Source organism: Nothobranchius furzeri, chromosome 1 (assembly GCF_043380555.1).
Source record: "Nothobranchius furzeri strain GRZ-AD chromosome 1, NfurGRZ-RIMD1, whole genome shotgun sequence".
In the NCBI taxonomy this organism is placed as follows: Eukaryota; Metazoa; Chordata; class Actinopteri; order Cyprinodontiformes; family Nothobranchiidae; genus Nothobranchius; species Nothobranchius furzeri.
The window spans coordinates 85,184,584-85,206,156 of record NC_091741.1 but is presented as its reverse complement, the minus strand read 5'-3'; the positions used below and the strand labels follow the sequence as shown (position 1 = coordinate 85,206,156).

Below are 21,573 nucleotides of genomic sequence, written 5' to 3'. Positions count from 1 at the left end.
ATCCCAAAATGTTTTAATTTGCTAATTTTAACTAAAAACAAAGCAAACTTTGGTAGAGTTGGGCCTTTTTAAACTATTTTTCTGGCACATTACACATCCAAAGTCATCCACGTTGATGTGTCGCCATCTTGTGTACAAATTAAGTACTGCACCACAGTGGAATGAAAAAGCACGCTTGTGTAAAAAGTACTTTTGTACAAAGTACTTCCGGTGGGGTCACCGACTAGCTTTTGGGAGCGAAATGTTTCTAGCCGTTACTAACGTCTCTTATTTCCAAGTGAACTCGTTCTTGTGCTAATCAATTTTCTATAAATAGTTATAATTACCGGTGGCTCTTCCTAACCGCTCTCACTACACGACTTTACGACAGGTTTAGACGAGAGGGAGGTAAAAAAAAGAGGAAGCAATAGCCGACCATCTTTATTCTTCTGCCAGCAATAACAAGAAAGCGACGAGGCTAGACCCGAGTAGCACCGAGTACTTTGTTATTATTTGTCTTGTTTATTTGGGTTAGCGACACTGAGTGAAACCTGCTAGAGGCAGACAAAAGCTCCCGGACGAACGTTCGCCCTCCGCCGACAAGTCTGGAAGTTTCGGATCAGAAGACAGGCTGTGAAGAATCAGTATTCCCGTTTTTCATGTTTCCAACAGGTTTATCTTCCCCTAATCCCCCACCACCGCCAACCCAGGAGGCTAAACCTGCGGATGTCAAAAACGACAGCGGTAACATCACATCGACGAAGAAGAGGAAAATTAACGGCTCCGAGAGGGAAGACACTAGTGACACAATCTCATCTTCGCCTCCCAAGACCCTGAATTCCTCCTCCTCCTCTTGCTCCCCCACTTCGCTGCACATTCAGAAGAAGTTGAGGTTTGAGGATTCAGTGGATTTCATTGGACTGGATGTGAAAATGGCTGAGGAGGCTGCCGCCGCCGCCGCTGCTTCGTGCTCCAACAACAAAAGCAAAGCCATGTTCCTGGCTGGCGGCGTGGGGCACCACGCTAACGGACTGACCAAAACCGCAGGATCCGCCACCTTCTCCAGCAGTAAACCCGGTGCTGCCAAGAAATTAGTCATCAAAAACTTCAGAGGTATCAGACAGACTGATGGTCCACAAAAGAACAGGCAACAAAATCCAGCTCTAAAGCCAATGCTTACACTGGACAGCACGTTTCATTTAGACTACCAAGTTTTTAAACCTTTTTATTGGTCACTAATATAGTTTATTATCTTTAGATATTTTTATTAAGATTATGTAAACAAATGTTGCCTAGCATTCCAAAATTACTTTTTAATTGGTTGTTAGTTAACTATAAAACTATCAGGCAGATGTTCTGTTTCTATTAACATCTGTGATAAGAGTCCCTTAAATCAAAAATAACTACTAGGAGAAAGTAGTGGTCTACCGATATTGGGATTTTTCTATTGCCAGTACCAATACCGATGTTGATATATGGAGGTTATTGTCAGCCAATTTTTGCTGCAGATTGGTTGGGCTGATTTTCTGGTGATACATAGAGGTTTTCTACCTTATTCAAAATGTCAATAACATCAGTTGAGACTCAACAGTTCTGATGCTCAGTGTTAAAATCAGACGTCTAACTTAAGTGAATCAAACAAAGCAATTAACTGATTTAAAACCGGAGAATAAAAATACATTTTAGTTTAAACAAAATTTTCACATCCTTTATTATGCAGATGTTATTCAGGAACATAAATATGAACTTAAATTAAGTTCTGCAGCAGCACCAGGCTGCCCGGAATGTGCCTGACTTTTAATCGGCTTTACTAAGGAGGTATGTCTGCCGATGCGATGCATAAAAAATGATAAATATTGGTCCAAAATATCAACGGACCAATGCATCGGTCTATCCCTATTAGAACATGACAAATTTGGCTGCATTATTATTATTTTTATATTTATTCATTAAAGCATTGATTCACAACCTAGGGTCTGAGAGACTGCAGGACGTCTTCCCAAGTCTTTCTGTGCTGAAGTTGAGGCTGCTAAAATATTGTCAACATTAAATGTATAAAATCCAAATTACACATCCTACAGTTTAAAACAAACAGAATAAGTACAAAAAACATACAACTGTGATCTATTTCATTTAAATGAGTGTTTGTAATTAATCACTTTTAATGTGGGATGGAGTTGGAGCTGGGGGGTTCTGGCTTGTCGTGGACAAAGGCAAGGGGGCCGTCACTGGGTTAAAGAAATAATGTCTAAAAATCTGTGCCAAATATCTGCCTTAAATTTGAAGCTGTCGCATATTATTTTGTGAAATAAAGAACATACAATTGTCCCAAGTAAGACAAATAAACTACCAAGAGTGAAATAGCAAATAAAGTTTAAAAAAATATTAAAATTGAGGGCTTAACATTTTAGATAATCAAATAAAACTCAACATCAGGAGGACTTTCTAGTTGTTACTCTGCTATTACAGCCAAGTAGCTTAGTGGCACCATCATTTAATGTCATGTGAAACAGGCATGTCCACTCAACATACTTTTGTTTTCCTGACAGAAAAGCCCAAATTGCCCGAAAACTACACACAGGAGACCTGGCAAAAGCTAAAAGAGGCGGTGGAGGCGATACAGAACAGCACATCAATCAAGTACAATCTAGAGGAGCTCTACCAGGTAGCACACCTACCCTGCTTATGCCGGACAGGAATTGGCGCTCTAGATGTAGTTGAAACCCTTTTTCCCGTCTGTCTTCTCAGGCCGTGGAAAACCTCTGCTCCCACAAGATATCCGCCAAACTTTACAAACAGCTGAGGGCCGTGTGTGAGGACCACATCAAGGCACAGATCAATCAGTTCAGAGAATATCCTTTACACTGAGTTTGTTACTAAACAATCCAGGCTCCCTGACTTAAAGTGCACTTTTCCCTTAACCCTGTTCTTACGGATGCCCTGGATAGCGTGCTTTTCCTAAAGAAAATTGACAAGTGCTGGCAAGATCACTGCAGACAAATGGTAAGTGCTATCACCTTAATAACAGCATGCTGTAAGTTGGGGTTTCCTGTGTAAATAACCGTCGCACTGACTTCATAGTTGGGAATCATTATGACACCAGCTGATCAAGGATTAAAGATGATAATTAAATCTCAGCAAACATTCTACAGTTTTGTTGGCTGAAGGTGCAGCAGCATGCATTTGTTTTTCTGTGGATCTCTAATCTGTCAAAACAAACGCTCAAATTTCTTCTTGGCTAGGACGAAAAACTCATCAGTATTGGCGTGTGTGTGTGTGTGTGTGTGTGTGTGTGTGTGTGTGTGTGTGTGTGCGTGCGTGTGCGTGTGTGTGTGTGTGTGTGTGTGTGTGTGTGTTCAGTCAACAACTTGAATTGGCACTTGTTTGCACCGCTGCACACGGCACAGCTCAGGTCGTGATTTGTTAGCTCCAGATTTTCCCCTTTGGGGCATTTGGACATCACAGTAACAGCTGGCTGTGACAGTCTGACCCTGCTGCACCATTTAAATGTCAGATTGAGCCAAGACGATGCTCCGGTTGGAGCTCCTCACCTGATGCTGCTGCTTTTGTTGGTAATAAAACGACTGAAAATCTTTTACAACCTGCTTATTTCGTTCTTCAAGATGTTGGTTTTATTTGATCCAAATCATGGTGTCTGTTTAGAGTTGCAGTAAGAACTTCTAGGGATTTTTGAAGGATAGGAATGTAGCTGGAACACTAGGAAAAGATGGACCTTCTTACAGGGCAAAAAAAATAATCTAACACAGACCCAGGTGTTTTTTCTTTTGTTTGTGTTGTTTTTTAAGTGGTTGAACATTTTGATTGCATACATTTTCATCCAAAACAAACATTTAAACAGAAATCAAAGAAGCTGAAGCAATTCTTCCTGGATTTAAAGTAAACATAAAAGTTAGTGATCACTTGGATTTTTTTTTATGGAAACTTTAGTTAAACTAGTCTAAATAGGAAACATCTCTAATACATGGTTAGAGTTTGAAATTAAGATTATATATATATATATAAAGCTATATATATATATATAAAGCTATATATATATATATATATATATATATATATATATATATATATATGTATGTGTATATATATATATATATATATATATATATATATATATATGTATGTGTATATATATATATATATATATATAGCTTTATATATATACATGTTTCTTGGCTGTTCGATCCTGGCAGACCCCAGATATGCTAGCTGTCCGTTTTGTAAGATATTCTGACGACATTTCATCCCATGCTTCCTGGAGCAACTCTCACAGAGTGGATTGACTTGATGGGAATTTCCCTTCATACTAATTTGCCCCCACATCAGCTCAACAGGGATCAGATTTAGAGACTGTGCTGGCCACTCCCATTACAGGCAGAATTCTGGCTTATTGTTGTTTTTTTAAATGTTGCTGGCACATTCTGGGAGTCTGTTTTATGTCTTTATCCAGTTTTAAAACAAATTACAATAATAATCGAACCTATATAGCGCTTTCTTAGGACACTCAAAGACGCTTGCGTGAACTCTTACATTCACGCACTGCCAGTGATGGTAAGCTACTATGTAGCCACAGCCGCCTTAGGGCGTTCTGACGGAGGCAAGGCTGCCATTTGGCGCCGTCGGCCCCTCTGACCACCACCAACACAGGCAAGTTGGGTGAAGTGTCTTGCCCAATGACACAACAGCAGAATACCCCTGGTAGGAGCTGGAATCGAACCCATAACCCTTCGATCATGAGGCAACCCGCTCTACCACCTGAGCTGCTGCTGCCCCAAGGATGGGTCCTAATCTGTCGCTGTCCACAGGGTATGGATGACATCACAGTCTGCTTTCCTCAAAATCCCTTCCATTCTTTACAAATCTCTTATGTTGCCACCGCCAAGGCACCTCCAGGTCATCCTGTTGTGTAACACAATTGCAAGAGAACAATTGGCTTGATTGGTTTTATTTAAAATGATTACTCTGGATGATTACTCTGGATTATTAGCCAAGTCAGGGATCTGTGCATTGGGCTGACAGCAGGCCTCTCTGCTAAAAGGGGGACCCGTTTAAAAATGATCATAATTTTAGTTCTTTGTGAAATGAAAATGTAAAAACGTTCAAAGTGACCCTAAACGTTTGAGTGTTTAGAGCACAAGTCATTCTGCATCTGTACTGTATATAAAATCAGTGAAACGATTCTTAATGAAATTAAAAAATATTCATAAAATAGTTTCATAATGCTTGTTCCTAACAGAGTGTTTTTATTTCACAGATTATGATTAGGAGTATATTTTTGTTTTTGGATCGCACCTACGTTTTACAAAATTCAATGCTGCCATCAATCTGGTGAGTGTTCACTTGTGCTCTTATGTTCGGCTGGTGTCTGTTGAAGTGGTTTTTCACTGGTTCCCGTGGTCTGCAGGGACATGGGCCTGGAGCTGTTCAGGTTCTACATCATCAGCGATCTGAAGGTCCAGAGCAAAACCATAGATGGGATCCTGCTGCTGATCGAGAGGGAGCGAAATGGAGAGGCCATAGACCGCAGCCTCCTGAGGAGCCTGCTGAGCATGCTCTCTGACCTTCAGGTACAGGTTTATTATTTACAAGTAATAAAGTAAAAATGTGCTGTTTCTATTACTGAAGGGACTGATCATGTATATGTTTTGTTCTGCACAAAGAACATGAACACAGCTGTTAATAATCTGCTCAGGGGGGTGATGAGCTGTCAGCTTCCTGTTGACAAATGGTTTTAATGGAACCTATGTTCTTTCTGTCCACCACAGATTTATCAGGACTCCTTTGAACTGCGCTTCTTGGAGGAAACGAATCGCTTGTATGCTGCAGAGGGACAGAGACTGATGCAGGAAAGAGAGGTGATTTATATGACCTAAGTGCTACTCCTTTATTGTGTTTATTTTCAGGGAAAGTGGGATTCTTCTCTATTAAAAAACTAAATATATGTTTAAGCTACATCTGTTTTTTTCTGCTTTATTTGATTATCAGTTTATTAAATTAAACAAACCGAAGATGTTCGGCACAAAGTAGACTTTTTCTGAAGCTTATTTTAACTCCTTAAAAAGGTGAAACAGGAATAACTGGAAAAGTTTTAGGTCATAAACAGTTGCTAAAGTGCATGCACTCTGTCTAGTTAAAGGGATATTCCACCCAAAGTAAAAATGTGTGTTGCCATATTCCCCATTGTTGGATAGGTAGGGAAAAAACAATTGTAAACCGCCCAGTCATTCACCAGATCCAACAGTACTCTTTTAGCTTTAGCTTAGCATAAACTAATGTCAGTGGTACCAGCTAGCCTTGAGTGTTAAATGTCATTAACATTACTAGGGTTGGGCATCGAGCATCGATTGGAACCAGCTCCTTCTGTTAGTTTTTCCGATTCCTAGAATGCCGACCGGAAGAGGAATTTGCGGCCAATCTCAGTGAAAAATAAACGCTATCTGCAAATTGTGATCAATGCTTTCCAGAGCTGATCACACCAGCTGTCTGTGTGCAGCACCGAGTCCCCCCTCCCCCCACTCGGCGCGCAGTGGCCAAATATAAACAAACGCGTCTGACGAACTTTTACTCCATAATGTAAACTTTAATTCCTGCAGCCCAAAATGCGACGTAAAGGAAACATGTTGAATACGTCAACACGGTAGATTTAATAGAAGCTTTAAAGTCAACTTCAGGGTTCATTTCAAGATCCTGGTTCTGGTCTATAGGGCCTTACATGGACAAGCACCATCTTACATTGGTGATCTTCTTAGTCCCTACACCCCCAGCAGGTCCCTGAGGTCCAGTGACCAAAGCCTACTGGTTGTGCAGCACCAGGCTAAAGACCAAAGGTGACAGATCATTTGCTGCTGTGGTCCCCAGACTCTGGAACTCTCTCCCCCTGAGCCTGAGATCAGTGGACTCAGTGGACTCCTTTAAAAAGCAGCTGAAATCTCACTTGTTCCAAGTGGCTTTTGTGTGACCTTCACCACTCTCTCTTTATTCTGCTCTCCCCACCTATTCCACCTTGCTCAGGATCCACTAATTTCCCTCTTTCCTATTCACTCTCTCTCTTTCTTAACATTTTTTTAATCACAATTGCCTATTTTTGCTCATTTTAAATATATTTTTAACAGTTTTCTAAATGCTTTTTTATATTTTTACATTTTTTGTTTTTTTGAAGCACCTCGTGATTTTTATCTTGAGAGGCGCTATAGAAATGATATTTTCTTCTTTAAAGAACAAACTCTGGACGGTGTGAGGTGAGTTTGTCTCGCTGCAGAAATAAAAGCACACACGGAGCGTCAGCAGTCAGATGCAGCCGCTCACCAACACTCGTGTGTGTGTGTGTGTGTGTGTGTGTGTGTGTGTGTGTGTGTGTGTGTGTGTGTGTGTGTGTGTGTGTGTGTGTGTGTGTGTGTGTGTGTGTCAGCGTGAGCGTGAGCATCAGAAGACTGAACAATAACCTGTAGAATAGTCATCATGCTAGAGCAGCTTCTCTGTGGTGGACCACACCAGCTTCTGCCACAATAAATAATTATAATAATAATAATAAATCACACACAAAAGTTGTGAACATTTTAATTTCCTTTTTGAACTATTTCTGTTGAGTTTTAATGTTTAAGATCTGTTAGATTGTTGCTGACAGCAGCCACATTTAGGTTTCACTTTCTGTTCTGACTGAATGCTGCTGCAGCATGGAGGTGTAGTTCTCAGTCATCCTGGACATCCTGGACATCTCCTGAGAGTTTTAGCTGAAAACAGCTGGACGTTTCTGGACATGTTGGAGACATTTAGCCTCTCATCCCAGAGGCTTCTTCCAGACTTTGGTTGTGGTCAGAAACAAACACACTGGCTGTGCTGCAAGTCTTAATCTTTTTTCCTCCAAAACATGTTTTTGTCTAAATAAAGGTGATGTTATTGTTCATAGAATCAAAATTCATGTTAGAGTTAAGATTATTTCATCAAGTAGGACCTGTGGTTAGCTGTCTCATATAAAGCAAGTCATGTCTTGAAAGAATCGGAATTGAAACGAGGAATTGGAATCAGAATCGGAATCGTTCAAAATCAAACGATGCCCACCCCTAAACATTACTCAGCAGTGATTCTAATTCTGCTTGGTGACGTGAATAATCAGACTGACTGCAAGTGAAAATAATTAGTAACTTAAAGGAATCATAGGTGCCATTTTAGACTTGGGACTACTTTATGACAAAGCACAGCTGTAAGCTTCCGCTGAAAGGAGCAAAAACAGATGCCCGAAGACACCATCTTCCACAAACACAAAAGCAAAAGTTGTTACTGATTAGCGGTAAAATAATTCTATTTATACTAGTTTTAGAATACTGAAGTAAGAGTGCTTAAGTAATTTAGAACAATAAATGTGTTTTTAAAGGTGTGTATTTGATCTACCCAGTTGATGAAGAGTTTATTAGGCCTTTTTCTATTTTCTCATTTTTTTTTCCTGACATTTGTTTCTAACAATAGTAACACATATTACGATAACTCAGGGATAACCTGAGATGCTGTGGCCTCATACAAGGACTTCTTGTACTATAATATTTTATTCTCTTCCACCTTGACCAGCTTTTATCATTTAGAGAGACTTCACTTTGAATTGTAACCTTTACATTTGTTCTATTGTAGTTATTCATTTTAGGATGTTTCCCAAAAATGTTTTTCCTAATTTTGAACAAATTATTTTTTTCATGCTTATGAGGTCCAGCTAATCTGAATTTGCTAAGAAAAAATAAAATCACACCAATTTGGGTATAAGGAGGCTAAGATGTATTTAATTTTTATCCTATTTGTGCAAGTAGCTTATCATAAAATGTTTATTTACAAAGACCAGAAATCCATGACTTTGTGGTGTAAATCTGGCCATTTTCTAGATGCCAGAATATCTCCATCATGTCAACAAACGCTTGGAAGAGGAGGCTGACAGAGTAATCACATATCTGGACCAGAGCACACAGTGAGTTTGGGTCTTCTTTTGTTCTGAGGTGGCGATTCGTGTGAAACCTGAGATTTCATTTCCTTCCAGGAAAGCGCTCATTGCTACAGTGGAGAAGCAGCTGCTCGGTGAACATCTCACTGCTGTTCTACAGAAAGGTGCTCCTGTACAGCTTGTTCTATATAAACATGTGGCCTGAGTATGATGTAGTGGATGTTTGTAGCGGGGAGACGGTTCTGATTGTGTGCTGATGGAACTTCGCAGGGCTGACTCACCTGCTGGACGAGAACAGAATTCAGGATCTGTCTCTTCTCTATCAACTCTTCAGTCGAGTGCGAGGTGGCGTTCAGGTGCTCCTGCAGCAGTGGATTGAATACATAAAGGTGTGAGAGGATTTACTGTTAAGCACAGTTCACACTGCGTGTGTGTGCAGCATGTTACGGCGGGAGCACAGCTTAGTTATGAGCTCCACGGCACGTGACTTCATACCTGGAGAAAATCTGACCCCGTCTGTGTAGCTGGACTCACACGATCACAGGAGAAATGATGTTGCTTTAAAATAACTTTGCTCACTGTCCGCTCCCATAATTATTTTATTTTATTTTTATTTTTTTTGGTCCATGCCTTCTCCTTTTTGGTGTTGTCCTTGTTAAACGGATGTGTGATGTCATAAATGATGTTGTGATTCTCCACTGCCAGGATAAAAGCCTCACCCATACAAAAAAACTTGCTTAAAAGATGCAGGAAGCTAATGACTCGTTTGGTCACCAGTAAAGACGTAACAATTACGTGGTTGAGGAACTCTGCAATAGTCTTTTATTTTGAAATTAACACAACGTGTATTTTATGTGTCTGTGTGTGTGTTTTTTTTTTTTTTTTTTTACTTGTTTAGCCTTGTTTAGAGTGGGATGTGTCCCAGAAGTATGTTGCATCAAAAATAAAACCCAATCCTATTGCTAGCGGCACGGTGCAGACGCACCCGGTTTGAACTGTGGGTTAGGCTGAGCTTCTGGAGTGGTTTTGTTAATTCCTGTTTTTAAAACAAAAATTTCCTGCCATTTTTGTGTGTGTTTTTTAGGCATTTGGAAGCACAATCGTAATCAACCCGGAAAAAGACAAAACAATGGTGCAAGAGCTGCTGGACTTCAAAGACAAGGTGGATCACATCATCGATGTGTGTTTCTTAAAAAATGAGAAGTTTGTCAATGCCATGAAGGAAGCTTTTGAGACGTTCATCAACAAAAGGCCAAATAAACCAGCAGAACTTATTGGTGAATATCAACAATTCAGTTATTACTACCACCAAATAAGACTTTATTCATGTTCTTGATGACCTGCTTTACTTTTCTTTTACAGCAAAACATGTGGATTCAAAGCTGAGGGCAGGAAACAAAGAGGCAACAGACGAGGAACTTGAGAAGATGCTGGATAAGATCATGATTATCTTTAGATTTATCTATGGTATCCTTTTCTAACATGTTGTTGCTTCTTTGTTCTTCCGCTTTGATTTTTTTCTCTTGTAACCATGTGTTGTAATCACTCACAGGAAAGGATGTCTTTGAGGCGTTTTACAAAAAGGATCTGGCCAAGAGGCTGCTGGTTGGAAAAAGTGCCTCGGTGGATGCTGAAAAATCAATGTTGTCAAAGCTGAAACATGGTGGGTTGAATGGAATAAACATAGACAAGTGCTCAGAAGTGACACAATCATAACATGGACAATAGGTGCACATCGATGTCTGACCTTTGTAAAATGTTTTCTCAGAATGTGGAGCAGCGTTCACCAGTAAACTGGAGGGAATGTTCAAGGACATGGAGCTTTCTAAAGACATAATGGTGCAGTTCAAGCAGGTACGACGACAAAGCAGAGCAGCTGTAGCTCTGCTTTTAAACTCCTCATTTCTGTTTGGGGTTTTTCATGCTTTCATCAACAATTTCAACTAAAAACAGACGTTATTGGATGTCATACGGTTTTGTTTGCAACACAAGTGATCTGAAAGCTGAAAATACTGAGCAATAGTTTTAAGACGATTGTTCAAATGTGTAACAAGGAAACGCGTTTCTATGTGCTGCCTGGGTGAAAGCCAAACAGCAAAATCTATAAACCCAAACAATCAAAAACCAAAAGCTGGCATTGGGGTCTCTTAACAGTGTAATGCCAGTCATCCCCACTGTGGTGCAGCTGATCAAAATCAGTGATGTAGAAGCTTCTCAACACCTTTTAGCGTCCTCCCAAAGTACAGCTGCTGCTGATCCGCTTGACCAGCTCTGTGATGATGAGTGACCAGGAGAGGTCCTTGTTGATGTGAACTCTCAAATATTTAAAGCTGTTCACTTTCTCCATGTTAAGAACGGTGGCTGGTGATGTCTCTCCCTCTTCATGCCCACTATCATCTTTTTGTTTTTAGACCAGATTGGTCCTCACCTCCCTCTTGTGGGCCGTTTTGTCTCCATCAGTGATGTGTCCTATCCCTGCTGTGTTGTGTGATGTCATCCTTGTACGAGCTGACACAACCATGGGTGAACGGGGTGTGAGGATGGGGCTGAGGAAGTGCAGTGCCAGTAACATCTCAGGGAGGTCTGTTGGACCAGTAGGCATATAGGTCCTTCTCAAAAAATTAGCATATTGTGATAAAGTTCATTATTTTCTGTAATGTACTGATAAACATACGACTTTCATATATATTAGATATATTACACACAACTGAAGTAGTTCAAGCCTTTTATTGTTTCTAATATTGATGATTTTGGCATACAGCTCATAAAAACCCAAAATTCCTATCTCAAAAAATTGCATATTTCATCCGACCAATAAAAGAAAAGTGTTTTTAATACAAAAAAAGTCAGCCTTCAAATAATTATGTTCAGTTATGCACTCAATACTTGGTCGGGAATCCTTTTGCAGAAATGACTGCTTCAATGCGGCGTGGCATGGAGGCAATCAGCCTGTGGCACTGCTGAGGTGTTATGGAGGCCCAGGATGCTTCGATAGCCTTAAGCTCATCCAGAGTGTTGGGTCTTGCGTCTCTCAACTTCCTCTTCACAATATCCCACAGATTCATTCTCTATGGGGTTCAGGTCAGGAGAGTTGGCAGGCCAGTTGAGCACAGTAATACCATGGTCATTGAACCATTTACCAGTGGTTTTGGCACTGTGAGCAGGTGCCAGGTCGTGCTGAAAAATGAAATCTTCATCTCCATAAAGCTTTTCAGCAGATGGATGCATGAAGTGCTCCAAAATCTCCTGATAGCTAGCTGCATTGACCCTGCCCTTGATAAAACACAGTGGACCAACACCAGCAGCTGACATGGCACCCCAGACCATCACTGACTGTGGATACTTGACACTGGACTTCAGGCATTTTGCCATTTCCCTCTGCCCGGTCTTCCTCCAGACTCTGGCACCTTGATTTCCGAATGACATGCAACATTTGATTTCATCTGAAAAAAGTACTTTGGACCACTGAGCAACAGTCCAGTGCTGCTTTTCTGTAGCCCAGGTCAGGTACTTCTGCCGCTGTTTCTGGATAAAAAAGTGGCTTGACCTGGGAAACGCGGCACCTGTAGCCCATTTCCTGCACACGCATGTACACAGTGGCTCAGGATGTTTCTACTCCAGACTCAGTCCACTGCTTCCGCAGGTCCCCCAGGGTCTGGAATCGGTCCCTCTCCACAATCTTCCTCGGGGTCCGGTCACCTCTTCTCGTTGTGCTGCGTTTTCTGCCACATGTTTTCCTTGCCACAGACTTCCCACTGAGGTGCCTTGATACAGCCCTCTGGGAACAGCCTATTCATTCAGGAATTTCTTTCTGTGTCTTACCCTCTTGCTTGAGGGTGTCAATGATGGCCTTCTGGGCAGCAGTCAGGTCGGCAGTCTTACCCATGATTGCGGTTTTGAGTAATGAACCAGGCTGGGAGTTTTTAAAAGCCTCAGGAATCTTTTGCAGGTGTTTAGAGTTAATTAGTTGATTCAGATGATTAGGTTAATGATATGCTAATTTTTTGAGATAGGAATTTTGGGTTTTCATGAGCTGTATGCCAAAATCACCAGTATTAGAAACAATAAAGGCTTGAACTACTTCAGTTGTGTGTAATGAATCTAATATATATGAAAGTCTAATGTTTATCAGTACATTACAGAAAATAATGAACTTTGTCACAATATGCAGATTTTTTAGAAGGACCTGTACTTAAGGGGCTCCAGAGTGTCTGAATGAGGTCCAGCAGACTCTTTGGAACTCTTGTTGAATGTGAGCTCAACTGGCCTGTAGACATTCAGTCAGATCGAGAGCTTTCTTGGGAAGGGGAATCATGTTTGTGGATTTAAACAAGGGAGCGATGGAAATGAGGACGTTAGCCAGGTTCTTGTCACATGTTATGAGGGCCTACCCAGAAATACTGTCAGGTCCTAGAAGATTTGTGAGACTGATGGGGGAAGGTGATGTGTGTGTGTGTTAGGTGATGTGTGTGTGTGTGTTCAAATTCAAATTCAAATTTTATTTGTCACATACACATTCATACACAGTACGAAATGCAGTGAAATGCCTTACACAACTGCTCATGACCTAAGAGTTGAAAATAAAAAAAACTGTTCACCCCGAATTAAAATGAAGGGTAAATTTAACTGGGAAAGAGTAAGGTAAAATATATCTGAATTAAAGTTTAATAATAGAAAAGCTTTACAACAAAATACACAATACAATACAAATTAGAATAAAAGGTAAATTTAGCTGGGAAGGAATAAGATAATATATATATATAAGTTGAAGTTGAGAATAAAGTAACTGTACAACAAAATACACAGTATGTAAATGTATAAGAATGTATAAAGAAATAAAAATATCTATACAAAACAGCGGCTGAACAGGTATTAAAAATGGAAATGAAAAAAAAAATATATATGTAATGTCCAGAGTTGTGCAAAACACATTTTAGTGACTTTGTAGTGCAACTGTGCTTAAGCAAAGTCCAGACTGTTCAGTGTGTGTGAGAACCATATGTGTGTACACTTACTATGTGGTGGTGTGGTTTAAAGATCGTACCACCTGCGGGAAGAAACTCCTCCTCAGCCTCTCTGTGTTGGTCTTCAGGGAGCGGAATCACTTTCCTGACCTCAACAGAGAGAACAGTCTGTTGATGTGACAGGACCATGACAGGTCCTGCGTGATGTGAACACCGAGGTAATTGAAGCTGCTCACTCTCTCCACTGGGCACTCGTTGATGACGGGGATCTGGTAGTTCCTCTCCTGCTTTGTACTGAAGTCCACTATCAACTCCTTCGTTTTGCTGACGTTTATAAGGAGGTTGTTCCTCTTGTACCATGTCTCCAGATTCCTGACCTCCTTTAAGTAGGCCGCCTCGTTGTTGTCAGCGATCAGGCCCACCACGACGGTATCGTCAGCAAACTTAATGATGGTGGTGGAGCTGGTACTGGCCACACAGTCGTATGTGTACAAAGAGTACAGCAGGGGGCTTAGAACACACCCCTGGGGGGCTCCAGTGCTGAGAGTGGTGGGGGCTGAGACATGTCCGCCCATCCTTACTGCCTGTGGTCTGCCAGTTAAGAAGTTGGAGATTCACTGGCACATAGATGAGCTCAGTCCCAGGTGCTCCAGTTTGGTGATGAGTGTGGAGGGAATAAAGCTTGGTTTATGCTTGACGCATTTACTTTCCGCGCGGTGATGCGGCTCGCGGCTGGAACGCGCTTCACAACTCGCAGCGTTTATGGTTTGTGCGGCTCGTCTCTGCGGTGAGCCAATATTCTCCCAAACTGAACGGGGCAGCATGGAGATCTACAGCATGCATCCAACACTACACCATAGTAGAAGTAGAAATCACTGTTTACAACATGGTATTTCAGCATTTTTAACAGCGTTCTCGTCTTTTCCGACAGTGCGAGCTATTTCTCTCCAAGAATTATTAACAACATGTTGATCACGGTGATCTCTGAGAGCTGAATCATACAAATGTCTGTATTTACGAACCTCTGCCGTGCCGGTCCGCCATGTTTTTCCGCGTCCGACCGTCCGCGTGGTTAGAAATTTTCCGAGGTGTGCGTTGCGGAAATCTTGGGCCGTACGGAGACGCGGTGGAGGGGCGTGGTTGTTAAAATGACTCAAAATGACGCAACTTTTCCACGCGGAGCCGTGCGGACTTCGCGGACGCGTCAAGCATAAACCAACCTTTATGGTATTAAATGCAGAGCTGTAGTCGATGAAGAGCATTTTAACATAATTCCCCCTTCTAGTGTCCAAGTGAGTGAGTGATGTGTGGAGGAGATGACAGATGGCATCGTCTGTAGAACGATTTGGACGGTAAGCGAACTGTAGTGGGTCCAGTGTGTCTGGTAGGGAAGAAATGATGAAGTCTCTGACCAGGCGTTCCAAGCACTTCATCACTACTGAGGTGAGGGCTACGGGGCGATAGTCATTGAGAGAAGCAGTGTGGGGTTTCTTCGGGACAGGAACAATGATGGACTCCTTGAAGCATGTGGGGATCACTGACTGAGATAAAGAGATGTTGAATATCTCAGTGAACACAGGAGCTAGCTGGTATGCGCAGTCTCTGAGGATACGACCTGGGATGCCGTCTGGTCCTGCTGCTTTCCTGGTGTTCACTCCCTTGAAGGCTCTCCTCACGTCATGCTCGGAGATGACAAGCATGTTTCCGGTGCTGGCAGTATCTTCCTGTCTGCAGCCGTTAGCGCCGCTAGCGCTAGCGTTGTTGGAGTCCTTAGCTGCAGCCTCGAAGCGAGCATAGAAAGTGTTCAGCTCGTCTGCCAGAGTTGCGTCCGCGTTCATCATACCGGTTGTTGGTGATTTATAATCCGTTATTGTCCTCAGTCCCCGCCACAGGCTCCTAGAGCGCTGCTTCGCCTCTTTTACCGCCTTCCGCACGCCCCTTATTTTTAAATAATGAAACACATTATGGAAAATCTGTTTAATTAAAATGAATAAAACTAAATGCAGCATTAATTAATGTGTGTGTGGTCCATTTTGTATAAAGAAAAAAGCAGCTTAGTTTCCTCCACTTCATCACAAAAGAACAAAAGCAATGGTTCAAACATTTTATGGCCAAAATACTTTAAATAATTGAGTTTTTCAGCTGACAACCAAAAACAAAGAATATGACTAAAATATTGTATATATTTTTAAATAATAATCAGTGTTATTTTGTAAATGTCCCAGTGTCTAACTGACCCAGACCTGGAGGATCTTCTACAACACAACTAGGAATCAGATGTATTAAATATGCACAAACATCCATACGATAAATGTTCTGTTGATGGTACAAAGCATCAGGCATAAGGACCACAACACCACAACATCAACAGGTCACCAGGGGGCATATTTAATTGTAATCAGAACTATAACAACAAAGAAAAAAAGATTCAATTCAATTAAAAAAATTATTTATTTATCCCAGAGGGAAATTGATTGCTGTAGTAGCTCAGAATAATAATAATAATAATCAAGTCATCAAAGAGTTATTGTATATTACAATGGCTGTTGGCAGGAAGGATCTCCAGTAGCGGTCAGTGTTGCAGCGAAACTGAAGAAGCCTCTGACTGAAGACACTCTTCCGTTGCCGGACAGTCTTGTGAAGAGAATGCTCAGGGTTGTCCATAATTTTCTTGATTCTCTGGAGAATCCTCCTTTGCATTATCTCCTCCAGTGGTTCCGAAACTGCCGAAACTCTGGCTGAGTCCTTGAAAGGGCTTGGAGTTCCTCCATCTTGTTGGCCAGTGATCTCACATTGCCCATTATGATCAATGGAAGAGATGGTTTGAATTTCCTCTTTCACTGTCTCAGTTTTGCTCCCGCTCTGCATCCACGCTTTTTACGTTTTAGCTCATTTGGGATTTGTGGCTTCAGTTGAGGTATTATTTCAGCCTTTCCAATGTTAATCAGCTGCTCCCGATGTTAAACCAGCTTGTTGCCATGGTTACGTATCATAACAAATGTTCAAAAAGTGAAAAAAGCTAAAAAATAGCAGTAAAAATCCTCCAAGTTTCACAGCACCAGAAACAGAAAAGTAAAGTGTCCAAAAAATACAGTTTTTCTTGAGAAACTAGAAGAAAAAATGTCCAAGAAAAGGCTAAACTTACATATAGTCAACAGAGCTACTCCAACATGCAGCCGCCCAGAGCAGCGCAGTTCTGGGGGGGAAAACAAAAATAATGATAATAATGGTCAGGAGAACGGAATCTGCCAGCATCAGCTTCCTTTGATGATGTCATAAAGGAGAGTGCAGTCCTATATAAAGGGCAAACATAAAGCAGGCACAGCTTCATTTGCAGCCTGGTTTTAGACCTGAACAGACCTACAATGGCTACTGGTGGACCACACGAGGGAAACATGGAGGTATTTTCAGACATTTATAAAGCTGAATTAGACCAAAGGAATGAGCTTTTACAAAGAGAATTACGAGATCTGGAAGTCAAAAAACTAGTTTTTGGTAACCAGGAACGCGACTTTGAACAAAGGGTGGATGCGTTTGAGAAAAACATAGCTCGCATCAGGGAAAGTCTCCAAGAGGAAAGACAGAAATTGGAAACAAAAATGCAGTATCTGGAGAAAAGAGAATGCCACTTTGAGGATCAACAAAAGAAACTAACAAATCATGTTGATGAACTAAAGACGAACTCTCAGAAAGGAAGAGATCATTTTGTTTCAACTCAGTTACTCGACGAACACAGAGTAAAGATTGAGCTGGAAAACAGGGAACTGCAGAAACAAAGACAAGAAATTCAAGATGAGTGGAATAAGATTAAAGAAACTCAAATTGCAAATTGTGAGATGGCCAAAAACTTGAACAAGACACAAGAGAAAGTCGGAGATTTATGGAAAGCTTTACAGGTAAGCAAAGAGAGATCAAGAGAAGAAATTAATAACTTGAAAAGAGATCTGGAAAGACAGAAATTAGAGTTTATCGAATCTAAGGAACAAACAGAAAGGGAGTTAACTGCAGAAAAGCAGACTCTCCACGATGAGAAGGAGCGTTTAAACGCTGGGAAAATTACTCTACAGAACCAGATCGTTGAGTTTCAGACTGAATCGGAGCAGATCAGACAGATTCTGCTCAAAGACAAACTAGAAGTTCAACTTCTGAGAGAAAATCTGCAGGACGACAAATTGGAGGTAATGAAAACAGCAGAAGGGTTCCAGAAAGATTTCAACGAAAGTTTACAGGATTTGAAGGAGAAGCTGGAATTTCTGAGTCTTGAGAAGAGAAGTCTGGAGGAAGAAAAACAACATTTCCTGATGACCAAGTCAGAATCAGAGAAGGAACAAGGGAGGATTTACAAAATCCTTGAGGAAGAATTAGACAATTTGCATTTGGGAAAACAAAGTCTGGAAACACAAGTGATGGACTTTAGGGAAGAAATTGCTGCAGCAGGTAAGATCTTAAAAGAGAAGGAAACTGCTCTAGAAGAAGGGCTGGAGGGTCTGAGACTTCAGAGAGAAACTCTGGGGGAAGAAAAGACAAATTTCCAGTTAACAAAGTTCAGATCGGAAGAGGAGAATAAGGGAATACAGGCTTACCTCCAACAAGAGCTGAAAAAATTACGAGTTGGGCAACAGAGTCTAGACAAACGGATGATGGAGTCTGAACAGAGAGACGTAAATTCAGAGCAGATCATTCAAGACATTCGACGGGTTCTTCAGGAAGAGAGAGACTGTTTAGTAACGCTCCGACAAAACCTGGAGGAAGAGAAACAACGTTTCCTGATAACTAAGTCAGAATCAGAGAAGGAACAAGGGAGGATTTACAAATTACTCCAGGAAGAATTAGAAAATTTGCATTTGGGAAAACAAAGTCTGGAAACACAAGTGACGGACTTTAGGGAAGAAATTGCTGCAGCAGGTAAGATCTTAAAAGAGAAGGAAACTGCTTTAGAAGAAGGGCTGGAGGGTCTGAGACTTCAGAGAGAAACTCTGGAGGAAGAAAAGACAAATTTCCAGTTAACAAAGTTCAGATCGGAAGAGGGGAATAAGGAAATACAGGCAAAAGAGCTGGAAATATTCCAAATTAGGCAACAAACTCTCATCAAACAGATGACGGACTCTGAAGAGAGAAACATAAACTCAGAGCAGGTCATTCAAGACATTCAACGGGTTCTTCAGGAAGAGAGAGACTGTTTAGTAACGCTCCCACAAAACCTGGAGGAAGAGAAACTAGAGTTTATGGAAAAAAGGGAAGCAGAAACTCACCTTTTAAAGGAGAAACAAGCTCTGGAAGAAGGGGTTGAACTTTTGACTCAAGAGGAAATTAATTCTTTTGAAGCGAGAATGGACGAAATTTACAGACATATTGGACAATGTTTCCAGCTTCTTCAAGAGGAAGAGAGGCATTTAGATCAGATTGGGCAGGAGCTGGAAGCAGCATCTTTAAGTGTCGAAGACGAGCAGCCACCTGTGGAGGATGAGTCAGACAGTCCCACAGCTGTGTCTGAAGATCTGGGGGAACTGAATTTAGAAAAAACTGTGACTACCCAGGTACCCAGTGACGGGAACCCAACTCTTCACAGTCCTCATGATGATGATGATGATCTCAGGGGACTGAGTTTGGAAGAAACAACGACAAATTCAGAAGAGGAGCATAAAGAAAAGTATGAATGCTTCCTAGATGAGTTCCAGTATTTAGAAGCTGGGAATCAGAGTTTAGAAGAACAGAAGATGGACTCTCAAGAGAACGAAAAAGATTCAGCCCAGATTCATCAGGAGGCGCAAACTCTGGCTGACCATGTCTTGGGAACTGGATACCTGTTAGGTACCCAGTACCTTGGTACCCAGCAATGGGTTAGAGGGCACTTGTTACTTGGTACCCGATACAGGGGCCCTGGCTACGCAGTATGTCCTCATAATGATGAAACACAAACGATTGAACTAAGGGAAGAAATGCAGAAAGCATCTTTAAACGTCGAAGACGAGCAGCCACCTGTGGAGGACGAGTCAGACAGTCCCACAGCTGTGTCTGAAGATCTGGGGGAACTGAATTTAGAAAAAACAGTGACTACCCAGGTACCCAGTGACGGGAACCCAACTGTTCCCAGTCTTCATGATGATAACGACGAGCTTCCAGAGAACCCCGGGCCTGCCCATGGGAGCGCTGAAGAAGAATGGGAGGCTGAAGAGCCAACGCCTTCTACATCTGGCCTAGGATCCCGCTGGGACTAATCCGACTTCTACTAGAGACGTCTTCTTCCAGAACACCAATGAAGATCAGAAAACCATATAAAAGTGAAGTAGGGAGCTTGGCATGGGTTTAGATTTTTTAAAACTAGGAAACAGAGAATTTGAATCAGGAAAACGTAAAATTTTCAGAGAGAAGAAACTGAATGGGTGAGAGAGTAGATGCTGCAAACCTGCAGGAACAGGATTGCAGGCAGAGGAAATAATACGAGCAGCCAATCTAAAGTTAGTAAGTAGTAACACACAGTAACACGAGAGGTTAAACAAAGGCTCAAAGTTTAGAAGAGCAGAAAATTAACCTGTAGTTCTTCAAGAGCTTCTGCAGGAGGAAATGGGAATGGGTTAAAGATTTTAGCTCTAACAATTACGCTTATCAGAGCTTCTAGTTTCCGTAGACTAAGAGTCAATACCTTAGGTGGGTTGGCTCTTGATTTAAAATGCCACTACATTAGAGAGGTTTTACACTATGTGTCTAGGATGTAGCTTCTTCCACCAACAGGTACTAAAATACAAACGAAGAAAAAAAACGCAGCACAGGTGACATCTCAACCGATCAAATCATATCTGTGTCTCCGTGTGCTGCGTGGGGGTTTTCTCTGGGTGCTCCAGTTCACCCCCAACCCCAAATCCTAAAATCCTGACACGTTAAGCCTAATTTTTACTTCTCCGTCATCGCCACGAGGGAGAGGCACGCTCGCACGGACGGAGACAATTTGCCCTCAGACTTCTCCGTCTCCTGGGGAGTGTTGCAAAGCAATTCCCCGCTAGGACATTTAACCCTCTCAGGCTCAAAATAAGTGGGGCCGACTGGAGCTATCCGAGCAGGGCCGACCAGGTACAGATGGGAATGGCCCATAAGAGTCAATACCTTAGATGGGTTGGCTCTTGATTTAAAATGCCACTACATTAGAGAGGTTTTACACTATGTGTCTAGGATGTAGCTTCTTCCACCACCAGGTACTAAAATACAAACGGAAAAAAAAAAACAAGAAAACGCAGCACAGGTGACATCTCAACCGATCAAATCATTTCTGTGTCTCCGTGTGCTGCGTGGGGGTTTTCTCTGGGTGCTCCATTTCACCCCCAACCCCAAATCCTAAAATCCTGACACGTTAAGCCTAATTTATACTTCTCCGTTATCGCCACGAGGGAGAGGGATGCTCGCACGGACGGAGACAATTTGCCCTCAGACTTCTCCGTCTCCTGGGGAGTGTTGCAAAGCAATTCCCCGCTAGGACATTTAACCCTCAAAATAAGTGGGGCCGACTGGAGCTATCCAAGCAGGGCCGACCAGGTACAGATGGGAATGGCCCATAAGAGTCAATACCTTAGATGGGTTGGCTCTTGATTTAAAATGCCACTACATTAGAGAATTTTTACACTATGTGTCTAGGATGTAGCTTCTTCCACCACCATGTACTAAAATACAAACGAAAAAATTACCACAAAAAAAAAC

General features: G+C 41.7%; 2 protein-coding genes across 2 annotated transcripts in view; both read left to right on the top strand.

The window, feature by feature from the left end:
* The first annotated feature begins 443 nt into the window (after positions 1-443).
* The window catches only part of cul4b (cullin 4B), a 37,969-nt gene continuing 16,839 nt past the window's right edge, over positions 444-21,573 (top strand). Inside the window, exons 1-14 of the mRNA XM_015947964.3 lie at positions 444-1,092; positions 2,529-2,644; positions 2,728-2,831; positions 2,913-2,982; positions 5,252-5,325; positions 5,402-5,564; positions 5,763-5,852; positions 8,865-8,947; positions 9,017-9,084; positions 9,191-9,309; positions 10,005-10,197; positions 10,283-10,387; positions 10,473-10,583; positions 10,689-10,774. Of these exons, the coding sequence (XP_015803450.3) occupies positions 639-1,092; positions 2,529-2,644; positions 2,728-2,831; positions 2,913-2,982; positions 5,252-5,325; positions 5,402-5,564; positions 5,763-5,852; positions 8,865-8,947; positions 9,017-9,084; positions 9,191-9,309; positions 10,005-10,197; positions 10,283-10,387; positions 10,473-10,583; positions 10,689-10,774 (1,836 nt within the window). The 5' untranslated portion in view covers positions 444-638. The remainder of the gene's footprint in view (positions 1,093-2,528; positions 2,645-2,727; positions 2,832-2,912; positions 2,983-5,251; positions 5,326-5,401; positions 5,565-5,762; positions 5,853-8,864; positions 8,948-9,016; positions 9,085-9,190; positions 9,310-10,004; positions 10,198-10,282; positions 10,388-10,472; positions 10,584-10,688; positions 10,775-21,573) is intronic.
* LOC129162887 (interaptin-like) lies at positions 17,018-20,311 on the top strand. The gene has a single exon (XM_054739175.2). The coding sequence runs from the start codon at positions 17,250-17,252 to the stop codon at positions 20,100-20,102; it is 2,853 nt and encodes a 950-aa protein (XP_054595150.2). The 5' UTR covers positions 17,018-17,249; the 3' UTR covers positions 20,103-20,311.

Bases quoted from the DNA above. Each gene is read 5' to 3' on its own strand.
- LOC129162887 (XM_054739175.2), top strand. From the start codon at position 17,250: ATGGCTACTGGTGGACCACACGAGGGAAACATGGAGGTATTTTCAGAC.